This window comes from Dama dama, chromosome 31 (assembly GCF_033118175.1).
Source record: "Dama dama isolate Ldn47 chromosome 31, ASM3311817v1, whole genome shotgun sequence".
NCBI classification, from domain to species: Eukaryota; Metazoa; Chordata; class Mammalia; order Artiodactyla; family Cervidae; genus Dama; species Dama dama.
The window spans coordinates 12,907,293-12,929,779 of NC_083711.1; the positions used below are offsets into that span (position 1 = coordinate 12,907,293).

A 22,487-nucleotide genomic window follows, 5' to 3' on the forward strand; every position below is an offset into this window, starting at 1 on the left:
AGCTAAGAAGTTGTTCACATTTAAAAGCATCAGGCAGACATATAAAAGACATATACAAGAAATGAGGCAATAGAAAAGCCATGAAGTCTTTAATCTGGCCAATAAAGAGCTGAATCAAATTTTTAAACTCAAAGAAAAAAGAAACCATGACCCAAAAAGTTAAGCATTAAATCTATTATACCATTTTTGCAATGTCTGTATATATTAGAAAATGCTCACATTAAAATTTTGGAGGAAAAAACAGTGAGCTATCACATATGATGATGTGTATTTTAATGACCATGTTTTATATCTTTGTAAAGATGGTTGAGCTGTCAATGTCACTGAAAATGTGTCCTTAGCATGTGTCCGCTTCCTTAGCAGTAATACTGAGCATTGACGGGCTGAGAAGGACCACTCAGCAGCTCCCCACACCCCCAGGCTGGAGGCAGATATTGATCTGAAATATATTTCTGAATCATAAGCTTTGATAAGAGGGAAAGTTAAGAATCTGTGACAGAATCAGGGCCTTGGCATCAGATGGGACCATCAATGGGGCCATTATGCCACCCGGTAAAAAAAAAAAAAAAAATGGGGCTTCCCTAGTGGCTCAGTGGATAAAGAATCTGTCTGCAATGCAGGACACACAGGAGATGTGGGTTCGATCCCTGGGTTGGGAGGATCCCCTGGAGAAGGAAACCCGCTTCAGGATTCTTGCTGGAAAAATCCCATGGACGGTGGAGCCTGGTGGACTACAGCCCAAAGTGTCACAAAGAATTAGACATGACCTAGCCACTGAGCAAGCACAATACTAAAAATAATTATTAGGTACATCATAACAAATTTGTGATTCTCTTCTCCTCTAGGAAAAATAAGAAAGACATGGTCTCTTTTCTTTGAAATATTATACAGCTTGCATTGTGTGGTGTGATGAAAAGATCATTTAACCAAATGCCAGGAAACTTGAACTTATAGTTCAATATATTTGATTATCTGTAGATGTCATAGGCAACACATAGATTAAATAAGAAAAAAATGCATGTGTGTGGAGAGTTTAGCTGCTCTGTTCTGTGATATTGCTGCCTCGGCATCCATCTAGTTCAACCTACAGGGACTTAGATGAACACCAGCCCCAAAGTCATGAGTGAAGGTAAGCTCCTGAAATGACTCCCCAACAGCCCTTGTTCATCAGCCACCCATGTCTCTCATATGGCCTTCCTCTTGTGTGCCCCTTGGATAAGACCCTAGAGGAGTGTACCAAGAGGCTGCTCTTTCCCTTGCACTGATCAATTTGGCCTTCACCTAGGAACGCCAAAGCACTCCATTCATAGACCCTAGTGGAGACACGTGCCCCTGGTCCTATCTCTCTCTCTTTCTGCACTCTGCCTTGACCTCTCTTCCACCTCGCTGGACCCTTGAGACCCATAGGATCCTTTCCCCAGGACCTGTGAGTAATGAACGTCTCTATTTTAATTTCTCTTGTGATCTGTTGCTGAACTGGGGTTCCCCCATCCAACGCCCTCTGCTCCACTTAAGAAATGTTCGGTTAACAAAGTCACAGGATAGGATTATTTCAACAGGTGCCCCCACAAGTCTAAGAAATTTCAACACCATGTTCAAAGATTTTTAAAGTAAGAAAAGGAGAACACCTTCTTGTCATCACTTATATGAAATCTAAAGTTGAAATACATGCGACATTCATTTTAAAAACCTGGAAATATCAGGACTTCCCTGGTGATCCAGTGGCTGAGACTCCACACCCCCAATACAGGCGGCCCGGGTTCAATCCCTAGTCAGGGAGCTAGACCCCACACCCTGCGCCTAACAGTTCACACGATGCACCTAAAGCTCCCGCATGCCACAGCCGAGACCCGCTGCAGCCAAATAAATAAAAACTATTTTAAGGAGGATATCAACAACGTCTTAGGAGATTCAGGGTTGTGAGAAACAGAAGTGCACCAGAGATAAGCCACGAAAAAAAGGATTTGTTACAGTAGAAGCTAAAGTCTGAAAGAGAAACTGCCCTGTAATAAGCCGAAAGGTATGGAGCGGTTTCTCTTCCTGTCTTTCTGAGGCTGGATGTTGTCTCAGATTGTTTTTAGCGGTTGCGGTGTGTGTGTGTGTGTGTGTGTGTGTGTGTGTGTGTGTGTGTGAGCACCCCGGAGTCAGGACTGCCAGTTCCTGCTCCTGGGGTTTCCAGGAGGCTTGGGGTTGACATAGTGTCAACTCCAGCCTCCACAGTACTTATCCCGTGGCTTCCTTAGAACACCATCTAACTCCCAGTCCTTGCTGTTCACGGACTCATTAATGAAATAGAACGAAGTCTGCAAGTAGAACAATTAGGAAGTGAGATTGAACAGACAGGGAAACTAATCAACGTCTCTTCTACAGTTGCTTTTGTAACATAAGGTTAGAATAAGAAATAAAAACTATATTGGGAACTTAAAAGTCAATGTGTACAATTAGAATAACTACATAACTAAAAGAGCCAAATGAATCGATTAGAAATAAATGATCAACCAGAAATAAATGATCAGCTAGAAATAATAAAAGTGAAATGGAAAGCTAGAACATCTAAAGTTCATACAAGTTTTGTATGCCATAACAGGTAGCTAAAACACAATCATAAAGGAGATTATTTTTCAATAATAATAAAATTATAAAATATTAATGAAGTTTAATGAAAGCTACACAGAACTTTTACAATGAAAAAAAAATGTCAAGTAGAAAATATAAAGAAAAACTTCCCTAATGAAAAGTTATGACCTAGACCTCAATAAAGAGATTAATATTTTCTCCAAGTTAATTTATATGGGTATTATAATCTCATTCACATCCCCAATTGGGAGTGGTAGGAAGATAACAAAAAACTTCTAAAACTGATTCTGAAAAAACATTTAAAGTAATTGGAATATTAAAGAAATATTTTTTAAAAAGGAATCATCACAGGTTTTTTAAATGCAGGAAAAGCAAAGTATTCTTCTGGGAGAACTGAGTTTTATCAGATATGAAAATCTTATAGGGACTTCCCTGGTGGTCCACTGGCTAAGAATTCACCTTCCACTGCAGGGACGCAGGCTCCATCCCGGTTCAGGGGGATCTCACAGGCCACGGAGCAGCTGAGCCGGCACACTCTGGAGCCCCTGCATCGCACCGGAGAGTCCCAGTGCCAAAGTGAAAGCTCTTTCCCGCCGTAAATAAGACCCAGCACAGCGAAATAAGTAAATAAATAAATTCTTTAAAAAGCTTACAAAACATCAGTGATAAAAATTTAGCTGTCATAAGACTGGAAAAAAAGGATGAATAGAACAAAACAGATAAATCAGAAACTGCAGCAGCATTATATTAAAGCCCCATTGGCTAAAATAAAAATTATAAATAAATTATATTGATAAAATATACCAATTTTAAAAGAAATTAAGTTATATATTTACCTTTTATCATCCCCTAAATAAAGGCTAGGTCCATAAAAGAATCATTTTTAGCAAATTCATAAATGTTAGAATAATTAAGATATCTCCTTTACCTGCAGAGGAACGATTATTTTTTTAATGTCTATTTTATTTTTTTAATAAGAGGATAATTGCTTTACACATGTACAATAACTTTCTAGGTCTAAGTACCAAGTAAAATTGCAAAGAAAAAATCATGAAATTTGTGTTTGCCAAATTTTAAACTTTTATCTTAAAAAGTTTACCAAACACAGAAAACTTCAGCTGGAAAGGAAAAAGAGATAGAAACAATATTGATATCAAATATGCAAAATATTTCTTTCTATGGCAAATGTTGTTCAACTGCTCAGTCATCTGTGACTCTTGGCCCCAGGAACTGCAGCATGACAGGATTCCCTGTTCTTCACTGTCTCCTGGAATTTGCTCAAAGTCATGTTGATTGAGTCAATGATGCCATCCAACCATCTCATCCTCTGTCACCCCTTTGTTCTCCTGTCCTCAATCTTTCCCAGCATCAGGGTCTTTTCCAATGAGTCACCTCTCAGCATCAGGTGGCCAAAGTATTGGAGCTTCAGTTTCAGCATCTGTCCTTCCAATGCATATTCAGGGTTGATTTCCTTTAATTGAGCTTCCCTGGTGGCTCAGATGGTAAAGCGTCTGCCTACAGTGCAGGAGACCCAGGTTCAATCCCTGGGTTGGGAAGATTCCCCTGGAGAAGGAAATGGCAACCCACTCCAGTATTCTTGCCTGGAAAATCCCATGGTCAGAGGAGCCTGATAGGCTACAGTCCATGGGGTTGCAAAGAGTCGGACATGACTAAGTGACTTCACTTTCACTTTCCTTTAATATTGACTGGTTTGATCTCCTTGCTGTCCAGGGGACTTCTACAGCATTTAATCTTTCACTAAACTGTACAAGAACAACAATAATACCATTAAAATTGAAATAGGCAGCAATTTATACAAGAAAAAAATACAAATACATTTAAACAAGTGAAAATATGCTCTTTCTCACCAAATATCAAAGATATGCACATTGAAGCAAACTTGAATACTATCATGCAGCTACAAACTAGAAAACATTTTTGGTAATACTGTAACTGGTATAACCGATTTAAATGGCAACATCACAAAATGAACACCAAGGGTCATAAACTTATTTTTTCCATTCTTACTACACCCATAACACAATAAAATGAACATATATTTTGAATTCAATTAGACATGGGCTCTGTTTCTGATATTAAATTTCAGGTTCACCTTCTTTATTGATTAAGAAATGATAACAGTAGCTACTGCTAAGATTTCCATGAAGATTATATATGATAATGATGCCCATAAATACCTAGACTTCATACATACAAAATAGAGTTTAATACCTATGCTTTCTCTCCCCTTCCTGCTGTCCTCACAAAAGGTGGACATGAGCAGATACACACCTAAATATGAAAAACACATGATGAGAATGTAAACTGGTGCAGCCACTGTGGAAAATAGTGTGGAGTTTCCTTAAAACACTAAAAATAGAACTACCATATGGTCCAGCAATTCCACTCTTGAGCATGGAGCCAAAGAAAACAGCACTAGTTTGAAAAGATACCGCATCCCAATATTTATAAACGTTTACTTACACTTGCCAAGATATGGGAGCAATCTAAGTGTCCATCAATGAATGAACTGATGAATAAGACATGGTATATGTATTTGTCAGAGAAGGAAATGGTAACCCACTCCAGTATTCTCGCCTGGAAAATCCCATGGCCAGAGGTACGTGGCGGGCTACAGTCCATGAGGACACAAAGAGTTGGACTTGACTTAGTGACGAAACAACAACAACATCAAATACATGTGTGCACACACAGTGGGATACTACTCAGCCATAAAAAATAATTTTTTTCCATTTGAAGCAACATGGTTGAACCTAGAGAATACTATGCCTAATGAAATAAATCAGACACAGACAAATACTGTATTTATCACTTATATGTGGAATCTAAAAAATAAGACAAACAACAAACCAGTAAATATAACAAAGAAGAAACAGACTCACAGATAAAAGGAACAAACTAGTGGTTACCAGTGGGGAGAAGGAAGATGGGAGGGACAAGAGAGGGGTGGGAGATTAAGTCATACTAGCTACTATGTATAAGGTAAATAAGCTGCAAGGGTATATTGTATGGCACAGGAAATACAGCCAAAATTGTAAATGGCGTACAAGCTTTAAAAACTGTGAATCATTATCTTGTACACCTGAAATTTATTTAATACTGTAAATCAACTTTTCACAAATAAAAATAGACACAGATGATCAGATACATACATAAATCTGAACACTTATGCACATGAATAAATACACACATGCATGAAAAAATTAAGTTTAAGGAAATAATTTAACCAAAGCCCAGCACCATTAAGATCTGAAGGGAAATGGTAGGTCATTCCTAAACCATTAAAAGGGCTTGGGAGTTCTCCAGCTACAAACTTGTCAGTATGAGGAAGGCAGGGCCCAAAGGGACACAAAAGAATACAGCATCTGGGTAGAATCAAGGACCAGCCCAACCTAGCCTTCACTCATTGCCAAGGGCAACCAACCTCCCTCCATACACCTGAATTGCAGCTCAGAAAGATAAACTTCTCATAAAATGCTGAAAAATCACTCCACAATAGAGTCTTGGTAGTTGCTTGGAAGTGTTTAATTCATCCAAGGGGTCTTGGCTTTAAACTGCACATTTAGGTAATATTTTTTCCCTACTAACTAGAAGATGAGCTCTCTGGGAGAGAAACAGATCAGTTGCAGAAAAAATAATTATTTTCCTCTGCACATCACAATTGCAATGTGAGCTAAAATTTGTATATGTTGCATATGAAAACTCAAAAAAAAAAAAAAAAAAACTAATGGACAAGCTGATTTCATATATTCTTATTATTAGACATTAATTCTTATTGTTAATAACTATGTTATTATTCTTGAATGGCAGCAAAAGATTATTTATTTCTAGAGGTCCTGACTTAAATAATCTCCTATTATATGTGAAACCAGGCGTCAAAAAGTCACATGGATCCATACATGATGGACAGTCTCTCCTCTCTCTGCTTACATAGGCCGTTAGTAAACACATATTCTGAATCTACTGCTGCTGTTTTCCCAGCCTCTATTGTTGTCTTCAGTTTGTTCCTCTGTTTTCTAATTGCTCACTTGTTTCTTCATCCTGTTTATAGCTCTATTTTTTTCCCTTCACTGTTGGAATGATTTCCAGCTTCAATACTCTTTCAAATGTTTCTGAGGGAAAAAAAAAAATCTCATCTTACACAGAAATAGCCAACCTCAAAACGATTCATTTTATTGTCCAGGCCTTTTTACGATTAAAAGACCTTTTCATATTATTCATGAGTCTAAACTGATTCATCCATATAATTTAGATTTTTAAGCTTTTAGGTTAAGGACTACAATTTCCTAATGACGTTTTCAGTGCTAGGTAGAAAGTCTGCACTAAAATTGATGTTTTTTTCTTCAAAAAGAAATGTTAGCACTTACTCCACCTTTTAACTTAGGCTGCAGAACTAAAGAAATAGGTTTATACTCTTTAAGGTGGGAAGGATTCTCAATAACTGCCTGAAGTGACACACGGTAATAGGAAGTGCAGTTTGGTGCTAATGCATTTCTGTTTAATGAAATCACACATTTATGTAAATTTAATACAGGGAAACCATTATGTGTGGCTGCATTACTTTTGAAAACTTTCTTGTTTTGTTCATTCTAAAACGAATATATGCTCATTATGGAAAATAGAAAACAGAGAAAAAAGATCAGCCATACTCCCACTATACAAAATACTATCAGTGTTAACACTTGATGACTTGATTTTCTTTTTTTGTGGATCTAAATGGAATTTTGGATTTTGTTTTTTTCTTTTTGGTTTCATATAATCATGTTCATTTTTATATATGAAACTTCACATGTATATATAAATATATACACATATGCAATATATCAAATTGCCAACATCCACTAGATCATCGAAAAAGCAAGAGAGTTCCAGAAAAACATCTACTTTTGCTTTATTGACTACGCCAAAGTCTTTGACTGTGTGGATCACAACAAACTGTGGAAAATTCTTCAAGAGATGGGAATACCAGACTACCTTACCTGCCTCCTGAGAAATCTGTATGCAGGCCAAGAAGCAACAGTTAGAATTGGACATGGAAAACAGACTGGTTCCAAATAGGGAAAGGAGTACATCAAGGCTGTATATTGTCACCCTGCTTATTCAACTTATATGCAGAGTACATCATGTGTAATGCCAGGCTGGATGAAGCACAAGCTGGAATAAAGATTGCCGGAAGAAATACCAATAACCTCAGATACACAGATGACACCACCCTTATGGCAGAAAGCAAAGAAGAACTAAAGAGCCGCTTGATGAAAGTGAAAGAGGAGAGTAAAAAGTTGGCTTAAAGCTCAACATTCAGAAAACGAAGATCATGGCATCCAGTTCCATCACTTCATGGCAAATAGATGGGGAAACAGTGACAGACTTTATTTTGGGGGGCTCCAAAATCACTGCAGATGGTGTGACTGCAGCCATGAAATTAAAAGACACTTGCTCCTTGGAAGAAAAGCTATGACCAACCTAGACAGCATATTAAAAAGCAGAGACATTACTTTACCAACAAATGTCCATCTAGTCAAAGCTATGGTTTGCCCAGTAGTCATGTATGGATGTGAGAGTTGGACTATAAAGAAAGCTGAGCGCAGAAGAATTGATGCTTTTGAACTGTGGTGTTGGAGAAGACTCTTGAGAGTCCCTTGGACTGCAAGGAGATCCAACCAGTCCATCCTAAAGAAGATCAGTCCTGAATATTCATTGGAAGGACTGATGCTGAAGCTGAAACTCCAATACTTTGGCCACCTGATGTGAAGAACTGACTCATTGGAAAAGACCCTGATGCTCAGAGAGATTGAGGGTGGGAGGAGAAGGGGATGACAGAGGATGCAATGGTTGGATGGCATCACTGACTCGATTAACATAAGTTTGAGTAAGCTCTGGGAGTTCATGATGGACAGGGAAGCCCCGTGCAGCAGTCCATGTGGTTACAAAGGGTCAGATATGACTTAGCAACTAAACTGAACTGAACTGAATGTATATATATATGTGTGTGTGTGTGTGTCTGTGTAGACAAAAGTACCTAACTTTCTTTACTATGGCATGAATAATTCTCCTATTATACATTTTTACAAAATCACCTTCAAACAAGTACATAATATCCCATTGAGTGCTAATGCCCGACCCTATTTGGCTTTTATGTGACATTTTATTGTCATCTTAATTTGCAAATAAACTCATTACTTATCCTGTTATAAAATTTAAGTGTTTTCATTGGAGTTTATTTAGGGTTTCCCAGGTGGTGCTAGTGATAAAGGACCTGTCTGTGGATACAGGAGACTTAAGAGACGCAGGTTCAGTCCCCGGGTTGGAAAGATTCGCTGGAGAAGGGCATGGCGACCCACCTTAGTATTCTTGCCTAGAGCATCCCACGGGTAGAGGAGCATACACACACATGCAGGGTTTCCAATAATATAATACATTGTGATATAATCCACATATTACGAATAAATATCCTAGAACTGCATTAATATAATAATGCCAATGTATTTAAAGTTTCCAATACTATCACTTTCCCCATCCTTTCATGTATTCATAACCCTTTACTCAAGCTTAACATTTCATAGCATTAATCAACTATTCTAGATTGCTAGATTTATAGTCCTGAGGTTATGATTTAATTCAATAGAAACTGAATTATTTATGGTCTCAAAAAGCAAGTTATTTCAAATAAAATCAATGATAAATCTCCATTAAGAGGCAAAGCATTTGGTGTAAAGTAGAAGATTCTTTTGTAATTCATAAGTCCCACACTTAGTGCTTAGAATGAACCCCATTGTGATACAACATGTAAAATGCCATTTATCAGAGCTATAAATAAATTCTTAAAATTAAAATACAGCTTCAAAGTCTTTCTTGAACACATTGATTCTAACTAGTTAGCATCCTTACTATGTATTAGATTATAAAAATTGCAGTGGTGGGAGCTTATGAAAAATACTCCTGTTTCAACTTACTATGAATTGTAACATACATAAAATGTACAGTGCAATTACTATTTTGTCAAAATTGGTGTTAATGTTCTTGATATCAGGTGTAACTTATAAAAGGAAGCAAATATTCTAGCACCCCCAGGGTATGGGCCAAAAATAAATTTTTTAAAAGAACACATTTTTTAGATAAACCAGAAAATATATTTGGTAAATGTTTTAAGTGTTGCAGAAGGTTGTCATTAGAAAATAAGTTTAAAGACACAAAAAGTCACAGAAGGGAACAAGTCTAGCTGGATAGAAGAATTTGCAGAATACAGATTTAATATTCTGTATTTTAGGGAAGTTTGTGGGAGGATCCAGGAAAGGGTGTGTGGCAGAATATTAAGACCAACCCTCCTGTCTTCCATTTTCACCTGAGACCCCAAATGGAGAACATTCCCTGACAAGTATCCTCATGATTTTAAAGGGGTATCTGTGTAAGACTTGCCACGGGGTAGCTAAAACCAGTTCTAACAGCTTTACCAAATACCACCCTCCCCCACACCAGAGTATATAAGAGAAAACCAAAAGGAGAGAGATACAAAGAACATCTTTAAACAGGAGGCTTTGCCATTATTTGAGTTTTTGTTTATTAGGATTGATTACCAGGAATGGAGTTATTAGTTCAAAAAAAGAACTATTGGAAAGATGAACCTCATGAGGACCTTGGAAAGACCAGAGAGGGAACACAGCCTCACGTGTCCTAGGCCGTGGTACTTACCCTCCCGCCCACAGAGGGGGGAGGCACAGCTCCTTCAGCCAGGGAAAGTGAACATGGCAGAAGAGAGTCATACGGAGGATGTGTGTTCCTCAAGCTCAGAGAGAACCTAATGCAGAGAGAGACGCCACACCGCCTGCAGGAGGCAGAGAGAAGTAGCCTGTGTGTCTCCATCATTTTTTGATAGTGATAATATACGGCGAAGAACCAACTCATTGGAAAAGACCCTGGTGCTGGGAAAGATTGAAGGCGGGAGGAGAAGGGGACGACAGAGGATGAGATGGATGGATGGCATCACCAACTCGATGGACATGAGTTTGAGTAAGCTCTGGGAGTTGGTGATGGACAGGGAGGCCTGGCATGCTGCAGTCCATGGGGTCGCAAAGTGCCGGACACGACTGAGTGACTGAACTGAACTGAAGATATCTAGAGCTTCCCTGGTGGCTCAGATGATAAAGAATCTACCTGCAATGCAGGAGACCCAGGTTTGATCCCTGGGTCAGGAAGATCCCCTGGAGAAGGGAATGGCTACCCACTCCGGTATTCTTGCCTGGTGAATCCAATGGACAGAGGAGCCTGGCAGGCTACAGTCCATGAGGTTGCAAAAAAGTCGGACACGACTGAGTGACTAACACTTTCACACTTTTCAATGGTATCTGACATGTATATAGTACCCACCACTCACGTCACTGCTGCAAATCCTATACCCATAATAACCCTGTAATCTGCAGAACACTATGAAATAGGTGCTCTCCTAATTTCCCCATTTTCCAGGTGAGAAAACAAAGGCATGGGAAGGTCAAAGTCTCACTGCTAGGAAGTGGCAAAGCCAAGATTCAAAACCAGGCAATCTAGTTCTAGAGCCCATAAGCGCTTTGTTGGGTCAGACCAAAGAGTATCAAAAAGAGAGAGAGAGAAATTCAACATTACAAGTTGACCAGATTATAGACTACTGGCTCACATCAATAAAGCCAAGTCACAAAGGACTGTGAACAAGTATTTCTGATTTTCCCAGCATATTAGCTCTGGAAGGACCCCCTGAGGTCACCTGGACTTGGGGTAAAAAATGAGCATCAGGCTCCAAGCGCCAGCTTTTTTTACATGAACTGTACATTGAGTAGATATTTTAATACTAAAAGTCATCAGAGAAGTTATGGAATCTGCCTAGGATTTCTTAAGATGAGGGGGAAAAAATGACAAAAGTTTTTTGTTTTGTTTTGTTTTTTGAGATGCAGTAAGAATAAATTTGGTTTCTCCATGCACTATGCCAACCACCGTTCTCAATAAATTAGTTAGAGAGAGAACCAGTGGGATACTGGAGCCAGCTAGTAACAGCCATCTCTGTGCTTCTGTCCCCAAATACTAGTTCAGTGGTACCACATAGGTAGTTTGAAATCAACCGCAGTGGGAGTACTTACACCGTGGAAATTGCAAATGCCACAGGACAGATTTTCCTTCTGCTTCTAAGAGCTGGCTGCTAAACATTTAACAGCATACCACTGGAAAGAATCTCCCATTTGGAGTTGAGATGAATGTAGAAAAGTATTGACCTGGACCAAGGTGGGGAACTAGGAGTCAGCAAGAAAGAAGTGGCATTCCCACGGATCAAGGCGAAGAGAGAAAATAATAACCTGAAAACCAACCCAAGCGTGATCATGTTATAATGACCAACTCTGGACACACCATTTGGACTAAAGGCCAGCTTTTAAAAATAGCTTAAAGGTTAAGGAAGGAATATGACAAAGAAATACAGGAAGGAGGGAGCCACACAATGCAGGCACCAACAGTGCCAGAGCTGCTGGACTCGAGGCTGACTTTGGAGCACCCTGGACCAGAACCCAACGTAGTCAGGACTGCTGCTGTTGCTGCTGGCTTAATCACTCAGCCGTGTCTGACTCTTTGCAACCCCACGGACTGTAGCCCACCAGGCTCCTCTGTCCACGGGATGTTCCAGGCAGGAATACTGAAGCGGGTTGCCATTTCCTCCTCCAGGGGATCTTCCCAACCCAGGGATCGAACTGGAGTCTCCAGCCTTGCAGGCAGATTCTTAACCTGCTGAGCCATCAGGACTGGTAGTCTGCAAAAGAGGCTGCCAGAATGTATATGTAAACTTCTTTCCATTTCAGCGAACTCTAGAGACTTCATATATTATGAGATTTTTTTGCTAAGATTGGTTACCTTTTTTGATCATGTAGTCCTTAGCAATATAAACAAATAAACAATAAAATCATTGTTAGGCTTGCCTCAGATACAGCAGAGTGGGGAAAAGTTAAGGGAAATATGTGCATAAGAGGATCCTGTGGAGAAAGCTGGACAGAAGAATATAGATAACAGCAGCTGGAAAATAAAGAAGCAGAACCAAGTATCCGAGGAATGGGCCAGCTAGGTTTCTGGTGCATTAGCCAGCAGAAAGATTGCAAGACACTCCTCATTTCTCTGAGACTCAGATCAACATCACTCACAGGGGTGGTATCTCTTAGAAAATACACATTCCTGCATCAGGTATCTGGTTAGCTTGTGGATTCACTACAGGTCCCTTTCTCTGCTCTTATAGCCATTTTTGAGCCCCTGAACTTCCTCTTATTGTTAGCCATGACTTGATGTGGAATTATAAACCCTACCAAAATGACTTAAATCCCAAGCTACAGTGATGACATTTGAAGATTAAAACCTAAAATTATCCAGAATGACTAAATAGTCCTTCGCTTGTACAGAAATAAATCTTGGCATAATTGATCTTTCAGGGATCAATTTATTGCTAATCATTCTGTCAGAACCATTTTGGTTTCGCATTTCTCCAACAAAGATAAACCATTCAACTTAGACCTTATTTCCTGTAGATGTGTATCTTGTATCGTGATGAGCTGTGATGAACCGGAAGATCATTACGTGTCCTGTTGGAAGATGATCTAATTTAACCTGTGTATTCTACAGATGTTGTTGTTTAGTCACTAAGTCAAGTCTGACTCTTTGCAACCCCATGGACTGTAGCCCACCAGACTTCTCTGTCCATGGGATTTCCCAGGCAAGAATACTGGAATGAGTTGCCATTTCCTCCTCCAGGCGATCTTCTGATCCCAGGGATCAAATCCACATCTCCAGCAGATTCTATTACCGTGGAGCCACCAGGAAAACCCCAACTCTGTAACTAAGTAACTCAATAGCCAGATAAACCAAGTGACATCCCAAGATCATACAGTTCATAGAACTCCATTGACCTATACATCAGTTAACATTTAATATTTGGTTAAGGCAAAAGGTGATAAACTGAGAGGCACTAAATATTGGAGTAAGTAAGTAAGTGTTAGTCGCCCACTCATGTCTGACTCTTTGCAACCCCATGGACAGCAGCCCACTAGGCTTTTCTGTCCATGAGATTTTCCAGGCAAGGATACCGGAGTGGGTTGCCATTTCCTTCTTCAGGGGATCTTCCAGACCCAGGGATCAAAGCCAGATCTCCTGCACTACAGGCAGATTCTTTACCGACTAAGCTACAAAGGAAGCCAATACACCTCTAAGCAGTATTATATTGAAATCCACAAGATTATGTGATCTGGGAAATAGACATAGCTTATATGAGCCTTGGTTTTATTATCATTTTGTACTGGTTTTATTATCATTTTGAATATTGGAGTAAATGCATCCTATTTTTCTATTCCTAAATCAGTCTAATGCCTCTTTGTAATGATCAATAAAAGACCCTATTGAAACACAGATAGTAGATGGTGGCATATTTATGTAATTTAAGATATAAGAGAAAGAGACCCAGCTGTTACATAACCAATCATGACCCCACTGCCCAGAGCCCACAAGGAGCTGTCATTACTGAGAATTAAGTTGTCATACCTCTAAGCAGTGGGCTTCCCCAGTGGCTGAGTGGTAAAGGATCTCCCTACAATGCAGGAGACACAGATTTGATCCCTGGGTTTAGAAGATCCCCTGGAGGAGGAAATGGCAACCCACTCCAGTATTCTTGCCTGGGAAATTCTATGGACAGAGGAGCCTTGCAGGCTACATACGATCCATGGGGTCGCAAAGAGTTGGACATGGCTGAACAATTGAACGTACACACACCTCTAAGCAGTATTACATTAAAACCCACAAGATTTTGTGATCCTGAGAAATAGACATAGCTTATATAAGCCTTGATTTTATTATCATTTTGTAAAATATTGGAAAATAGGCCTTTAAGCTATCTCCCAATTATAAATGTAATAGGAATGAAACTCAGTTGTGCAAAAAAACAAACAAACAAAAAAATACTATCCATCCATTCTAGACTACACATTTTTTAAAATTTACATCTTAACATCTCTGAAATTGGGAGAATTTTTACAATCAAAAATGTCTTACCGCCATTGTCACCATGTGGCAGTTATGGTGAAATGGGAAGTGAACATCCAGAAACAATGGTGGAACAAGCTTTTTTCCCCTCTCTTTCCTATCTATTTCTTTTCTTAATTGAACATCATATTAATTTCAAGGAACATACTTTTCATAAATGCTGCATGCCCAATGCTTTCATAGCACAGAGGAAGGTACTGAAAAGAAACCATGAACACTGACAAGTCTGAATCAAAATGAAATTCAGAAATGAAATCAAAATGAAATACAGAAAACTGTATTCAGAAAACTCCAAGTGGGAAAGACTACTATTAATGTGGATTAAAATTGATTCTGCTTATATTTTCCTTTTTATTTATGCATAGGGGTAGTACATGACAGAATTCTATATACCTAGAGAAATCTAGGAAAAATGTTTTCATCAGTATAAAGTAAAAACACCAAGAGAAATGATAGAATTAAGTCACAGTTTAGTAGCAACATTTTTCTTGGTGGAGTATAACTGAATTCAGCATCTTCAGTTCAGTTCAGACGCTCAGTTGTGTCTGACTCTTTGCAACCCCATGAACCACAGCATGCCAGGCCTCCCTGTCCATCACCAACTCCTGGAGTTTACCCAAATTCATGTCCATTGAGTCAGTGATGCCATGCAACCATCTCATCCTCTGTCATCCCCTTCTCCTCCCACCCTCAATCTTTCTGAGCATCAGGGTCTTTTCCAATGAGTCAGTTCTTCACATCAGGTGGCCAAAGTATTGGAGTTTCAGCTTCAGCATCAGTCCTTCCAATGAATATTCAGGACTGATTTCCTTTAGGATGAACTGGTTGGATCTCCTTGCAGTCCAAGGGACTCTCAAGAGTCTTCTCCAACACCACAGTTCAAAAGCATCAATTCTTTGGTGCTCACCTTTCTTTATAGGCCAACTCTCACATCCATACATGACTACTGGAAAAACCATAGCCTTGACCAGAGGGACCTTTGTTGACAAAGTAATGTCTCTGCTTTTTAATATGCTATCTGGGTTGGTCATAACTTTCCTTCCAAGGGGTAAGCGTCTTTTAATTTCATGGCTGCAATCACCATCTACAGTGATTTTGGAGCCCCCAAATATAAAGTCAGCCACTGTTTCCACTGTTTCCCATCTATTTGCCATGAAGTGTTGGGATCGGATGCCATGAACTTAGTTTTCTGAATGTTGAGCTTTAAGCATCTTAGAGTTCACAAAATATAATATCCCATTCCTTAGTTGTCTATAGCTCAGGTGCATTTCAGTTCCTACCCCCTATTCTGACACCCTGATGGTAAATTCAACTCTAGTCATTCAACTACCTCTAGCCCATGTTTTGATGTGTGTTAATCTTTGAGAAGGCTGGTAAGTCAGGTGCCTGGGGTTCTGCTTCTTTAAATACTGACAACCAGTCATTTCTTCTCAGTTCTTCCAGAAGTGCGTCCAGGAGCTGAGCGCAGAGCTCCTCTGTTCCAGCAAGCACAGATCTCTCCTTCTACCTACATGGGAATCTCCTCAACATCATTCTTTCTCAAGAAGAGATGAATTTCTCCCCCATAGAAAGGGAGTGCAATAGGTAACACTTCTGGCTATTTCTTCCTTCTCACCTACTCTATCCCTAAGAATTGAGAGAGAAATTTTTATTTTATTAAAGAATAAGAGGTAAGAAACGGGCTATGCTTTCCAGGCCCTCCTTGATCCTCTCTTAGAGGGAGCTGCTCAAAGGGAGTCAACATTCTTCTGTTATTCCATGATGAATGTCTTACAGAGGCATCCCTATGGGGAGTCCTGTGCTGGTCCAACATAGCCTAGGACTGAGAGGGTAAGCCTGTCTGTTTCTTGGGTTCAGAATCAGGACTCCACTTGCCTACATATATGTCACATTCTCAAGGTCAACTACAATAGAAATAAAGACAATATTCGGTCTTAATACTTCCTTGTTGAACTGCAAGGAGATCAGACCAGTCAGTCCTGAAGGAGATCAACACTGAATAGTCATTGGAGGGATGAATGCTGAAGCTGAAGCTCCAATATTTGGACCTCAGGATGTGAAGTGCTGACTCATCAGAAATGACCCTGAGGCTGGAAAAGACTGAAGGCAAAAGGAGAAGGGGGTGACAGAGGAGGAGATGGTTGGATGGCATCATGGACTTAATGAACATGATTTTGAGCAAACTCTGGGACATACTGAAGGATAGGGAAGACTGGCATGCTGCAGTTCATGGGGTTGCAAAGAGTTGGACATGATGGAAGAACGACTTCCTTATCATTATCCTCAACTGGTCTTGAGCTTGGGGAAGATAAGTACACATTCCCAGGTATATATTCTCTCTGCTGAAATACTTTCCTCCCTCTCTTTCTTTTCTGATGGAATCTGATGGCGCATCAAACTCCATCAGCAGCAGCCAAAAAATTAGTCCTCTTTCCCAGGAAATGGATGAGAAAGTATCTCCATGCCATCCTTCCTCTACAAGAAAGAAGGTGAATTAAAACAGTTAAATTTCCATGTCACGGCCGGGGTGCTCTAGGTGCCGCGCGGAGCGTGCGGGCCGCGGTCGGCAGCCTGCGCGCCATCTCTGCAGCCAGCGCGTTCTGCTCGCAGCGGCCCTGGGGACTGCGGGCGGGTGCCGGCCGGGCGCTGCGCACCGGCCCTGCTCTGCTGTCGGTGTGGAAATTCACAGAAAAACATGAATGGGTAACAACAGAAAACGGTGTTGGAACAGTGGGAATCAGCAATTTTGCACACGAAGCTTTGGGAGATGTTGTTTACTGTAGTCTGCCTGAAGTTGGGACAAAGGTGAACAAACAAGAGGAGTTTGGAGCTTTGGAAAGTGTGAAAGCTGCTGGTGAACTCTATTCCCCTCTATCAGGAGAAGTAACTGAAATTAATACAGCTCTAGCAGAAAATCCAGGACTTGTCAACAAGTCTTGTTATGAAGATGGTTGGCTGATCAAGATGACATTCAGTAACCCTTCAGAACTAGATGAACTAATGAGTGAAGAAGCATATGAAAAATACATAAAATCTATTGAGGAATGAAAATGGAACCCCTAAATAAACTACTTTGAAACAACTTAATCTAGCATAGTTGTCTTAAATTAGTGGTGGATAGATATTTAAAAAGCAACTTTTAGCAAAAGAAACTACTTGTAACAATGTTTCCTGAAGAAAATACCCCTTAACTTTCTAATGCCTTCAGTTAAACACTGTGCATTTTTTCCACAGCATCCTGTGATTTTTAGGCTAGGCTCCAGTTATAATATTCAGAATTCCTGAAATTATCTCTGATAAAACTAATTACAAAAATTATGTAATTCCAGGATAACATGGTTATCTTATACCTTATATGACATTGTAACTTGCTTACAGCTATCCTTGGATTTGGGTCAAAATGATCTTCCCACTAGAAATAAATGCCAGTGGAGAAAAGTTTGTTAGTTGTATAGTGTCCAGTGAAGAATATTACTGTCTTAATTTTGCAATATACTGTGTTTGCTGGTGCTATTTTTATACAGTGAAGCAACAGCCTTGCAGGAGAATAAACAATTTAATAATAAAATATTCAACTTCTTAATAAAAAAAAAAATTCCATGTCAAACCAGTGGGAACTTCATATTTTAATCTGTGATCTACCACCAATGAGTGAATTCCATTGTCAGAACATCTCCCAGAAGTCAGAGTACTGAAAATAGAGTTCTGAGGGTTATTATTTACAGGAGAGCTATGTCTTAAGAGAAGAAATTTGGGAGGGAAAGAATCAAAGGCAGACTAAAAACCTGAGAGGGAAGATTTGAGGAAGACCTTTGGGTACCCAGAGAGCATCAAGATGGTGCCAGGAGGCTGTAACGTAAGAGACCAAGAAGAACATAAAGAGGAGATAAAGCGGTGCTACTTTTCCATTACACTGACCCTGATGAGTATTTTCCTCTATGTGTGATATAATTCATGGTTTTCATGTGGACTCCGTCCTTTTCAGGCAGTTTTCCCCTGAAAGGTGTACTTTATGACAGCAGTGATTTCTACTGTCCTTCAATAATAACATTTATCTGCTAACCCCAGGACTCATGATAGACTGTCATGGTGGACTCTTATCGAACATATCATTATCCATTCTGGCTGCCATAAGTGCCACATTAATCTCTGACTCTCTGAGATGGAAATTAAATTGTGCTCCAAGTTCTTAAGAGTTTACCTGTCACTGCTAAGTGATTGATTCCCTGACAATCAGGGATTTTTAAATTAAGTGTGGATCTTTAATTAATAGACTAGCAAAACTCCCTCAGATATAGGGAGGAGGGTCATAGTCATTTTTATGATACACTAAAATAAACCATGATCTACCTGTCCAAATTCTCATCAAACACCCCGAGATGAAAGGGAGGCAGCCTTCCTCTCCAGGCTTATGGCCCTCACCTGGGTCCAAGGCTGCATCACTGACTGACTGAGACATAAAAGCTTTGTCTTCAGTGTTTTGCCTGATAGGTTGGTAATAAATTTTGCCATCCAGGGCAAATTGCCATTCAGGACAACACTGCATTTCCACTTTTCTAGAGGCAACTGATTTTCCTTTTAAAGGTGAGTCAGTTCCCAGTTTCTGAAAACAAGCTTCTCTCTTCACATTCGGCTTTCACACATTTGCAGAAATGATTATTGAGGTCTTATTTTGCTTTCTTTCCAAATGCATTAGGAGAAAATTTCTGAATGCAGAGCACACCCAAAACTGAGAAGGGGAGAAGATTTATATTCTTGAGCCTCAAAACCACCATTTAACGCTTCCTGGTCCTCTCCCTTTCAAGTCAGTCCATGCCTTCTGTAGTGGCTTCTGTGATGTGTTAACTTGGCTGAGCTATTGTCTCCAGTTATTCAATCAAACACAAACTTAGTCATTGCTATGAAAAGATTTTTGCAGATTTCATTAAAGTCCCTACTCAGTTGACTTTAATTAAGGGAAATTATCTTGGATAATCTGGCAGGCCTGGCTTAATCAGTTGGAAGGCCTTAAAAAGCATGGCAGGATGAATGAAATGATGCCATTTGCAGCAACATGTATGGACCTAGAGATTATCAGACTAAGTGAAGTAAGTCAGACAGAGAAAGATAAATGCCATATGATATCACTTATATGCGGAGTCTCAAAAAAAATAATATGAATGAATACAAAACAGACTCACAGACATAGAAAACAAACATGGTTATCAAGGAGGATCATGGGGGGTGGGATAAATTAAGAGTTTGGGATTAATAAATGCACACTACTATGTATAAAATAGACAAACAAGGACTGTATAGCACAGGGAAATCTGTTCAATATCTTGCAATAATCTATGAGGGAAAAGAATCTGAAAAAGAAGACATAGATAAACAGAGATAGAAATATATATTAACAGATATTGCTGAGTTATAGAGAGAGATAGATATAAAGATCTAGATGTAGATATAGAGATTTGTTGCTGTTGTTGTTCAGTCACTAAATTGATTCTAACTCTGCAACCTCATGGACTGTAGCATGACAGGCTCCTCCGTCCTACATTATCTCCTGGAGTTTGTTCAAACTCATGTCCATTGAGTCAGTGATGCCATCCAACCATCTCATCCTCTGTCATCCCCTTCTCCTCCTGCCCTCAATCTTTCCCAGCATCAGGGTCCTTTCTAGTGAACATCACATGGCCAAAGTATTGGAGCTTCACCCTAAAGAATATTCAGGACTTATTTCCTTTAGGATGGACTGGTTTGATCTCCTTGGAGTCCAAGGGACTCTCAAGAGTCTTCTCCAACACCACAGCTCAAAAGCATCAATTCTTGGGTCTTCAGCCTTCTTTATGGTCCAACTCTCACATCCATACATGACTACTGGAAAAACCATAGCTTTGACGAGACGGACCTTTGTCAGCGAAGTAACATCTCTGTGTTTTGAGAACCACTTCCTTAATCCAAATGAAACAAGTAAAGTCACTGGCAACACTGGGATAGTTTTGAAAGGCAAATATGTGGCATGTTAATTAGGTATCATATATAAGCAGCAAACTGGAAAGAATTTGTAAAACAACTATCAAAAATAGTCTATTAAAAAGCACTGGCATATACAGGCATCTGTGTAGCTCTGTTGCTCTGTCATGTCTGATTCTTTGGTATCCCATGGACTGTAACCCACCAGGCTCCTCTGTCCACGGGATTTCTCAGGCAAGAATATTAGGGTGGGAAACCATTTCCTCCTCCAGGGGATCTTCCTGACCCAGGAATTGAACCCAAGGAATTGACCCAGGAATTGACCAAGGAATTGACCCAGGAATCGAACCCAAGTTGTAAGACAACTTCAGCATTGGCAGGTGAGTTATTTACCACTAATACCATCTGGGAAATTCATATACAAACATACCTCATTTTTCTGCACTTTCCAGATGTTGCATTTTTTACAAATTGAAGGTTTGCTGGAAACACTTTGTCAAGCGATCCTGTTAACACCATTTCTCCAACAGCATTTGCTCACTTCATATCTACTCTATGTCATTCTTATTTTATTTATTTATTTTGTTTTTGCCTGTGTCACATCTTAGTTGGGGCTCACAGGCCCAGTAGTTGCCACATGGGAATGTGGAATCTCAGTTTCCTGACCAGGGATCCAACCCATGTTCCCTGCATTGGCAGATGGATTCTTAACCACAGGACCACCAGAAAGTCCCTAGTCTATGTCACTTTTAGTAATTCTAGTGATATTTTGAACTTTTCATTATTATCATTATTATTATATTGTTGTTCAGTTGGTAAATTGTGTCCAACTCTTTGAGATCTCATGGACTGCAGCATACCAGGCTTCCCTGTCCTTCACTATCCCTCAGAGTCTGCTGAAACTCATGTCCACTGAGTTGGTGATGCCATTCAACCATCTCGGCCTCTGTCATCCCCTTCTCCTCCTGCCTTCAATCTTTCCCAGCATCAGAGTCTTTCCTGACTCTTTTCCAATGAGTCGGCTCTTCACATAAAGTGGCCCGAGTATTGGCGCTTCAGTATCAGTCCTTCCAAGGAATATTCAGGGTTGATTTCTTTCAGGATTGACTGGTTGGATCTCCTTGCAGTCCAAGGGACTCTCAAGAGTCTTGTCTAGTACCACAGTTCAGAAGCATCAATTATCTGGCACTCAGCCTTCTCTATGGTCCAACTCTCACATCCATACATGACTACTGGAAAAACCATAGCTTTGACTAGATGGAACTTTGTTGGCAAAGTAATGTCTCTGCTTTTTAATATGCTAAGTTGGTCATAGCTTTTCTTCCAAGGAGAAAGCATCTTTTTATTTCATGGCTGCAGTCACTGTCTGCAGTGATTTTGGAGCCCAAGAAAATGAAATCTGCCACTGTTTCCATATGCTGGGATATATTGTGAGGAAAAGTGAAAAAGTGAAAGCTAATCACTCAGTCATGTCAGACTCTTTGTGACCCCGTGGACTATAGCCCACCAGGCTCCTCTCTCCATGGAACTTTCCAGGCAAGAGTACTGGAGTGGGTTGCCATTTCCTTCTCCAGGGGATCTTCCTGACCCAGGGATTGAACCCAGGTCTCCTGCATTGCAGGCAGATTCTTTACCATTTGAGCCACCAGGGAAGCCCATATTGTGAAGCATTAATTCATATTCCTACAACCACCCCCATTGCATCCATCCCATTCATGCTGCTGGACAAGAGGATTTCAGGGACTGTGTTCCATGTATGTGTCATTGCAATTCTCTCAAAGAACTAAGAGGCCATTATTTTAGCTTTGGATTTTAAAAATGTTCCTTTTCCCTGTTATCATCACCCACACCCCACCATCTCTTATCCCCAGAGTAGGTAAAAACCTCTCTGTCTGGGAAGGAAG

The 22,487-nt window shown here is 39.9% G+C and overlaps 1 protein-coding gene and 1 non-coding gene across 2 annotated transcripts; both read left to right on the forward strand.

Moving 5' to 3' along the window:
- The first annotated feature begins 1,098 nt into the window (after positions 1-1,098).
- On the forward strand, positions 1,099-17,719 carry LOC133049963 (glycine cleavage system H protein, mitochondrial-like). Its single transcript, XM_061134046.1, has 2 exons — positions 1,099-1,129; positions 17,132-17,719. The coding sequence occupies exons 1-2, from the start codon at positions 1,099-1,101 to the stop codon at positions 17,674-17,676; spliced, it is 576 nt and encodes a 191-aa protein (XP_060990029.1). The 3' UTR covers positions 17,677-17,719.
- TRNAC-ACA (transfer RNA cysteine (anticodon ACA)) lies at positions 4,062-4,133 on the forward strand. Its single transcript has one exon. It is a non-coding gene; the product is annotated as a tRNA-Cys (tRNA).
- Positions 17,720-22,487: the final 4,768 nt, after the last annotated feature.

Coding starts and splice junctions, on each gene's coding strand:
- LOC133049963 (XM_061134046.1), top strand. CDS start 1,099: ATGAACACCAGCCCCAAAGTCATGAGTGAAG. Junction 1,130..17,131: donor CCCCAAAGTCATGAGTGAAG/GTAAGCTCCTGA, acceptor GAATTAAAACAG/TTAAATTTCCATGTCACGGC.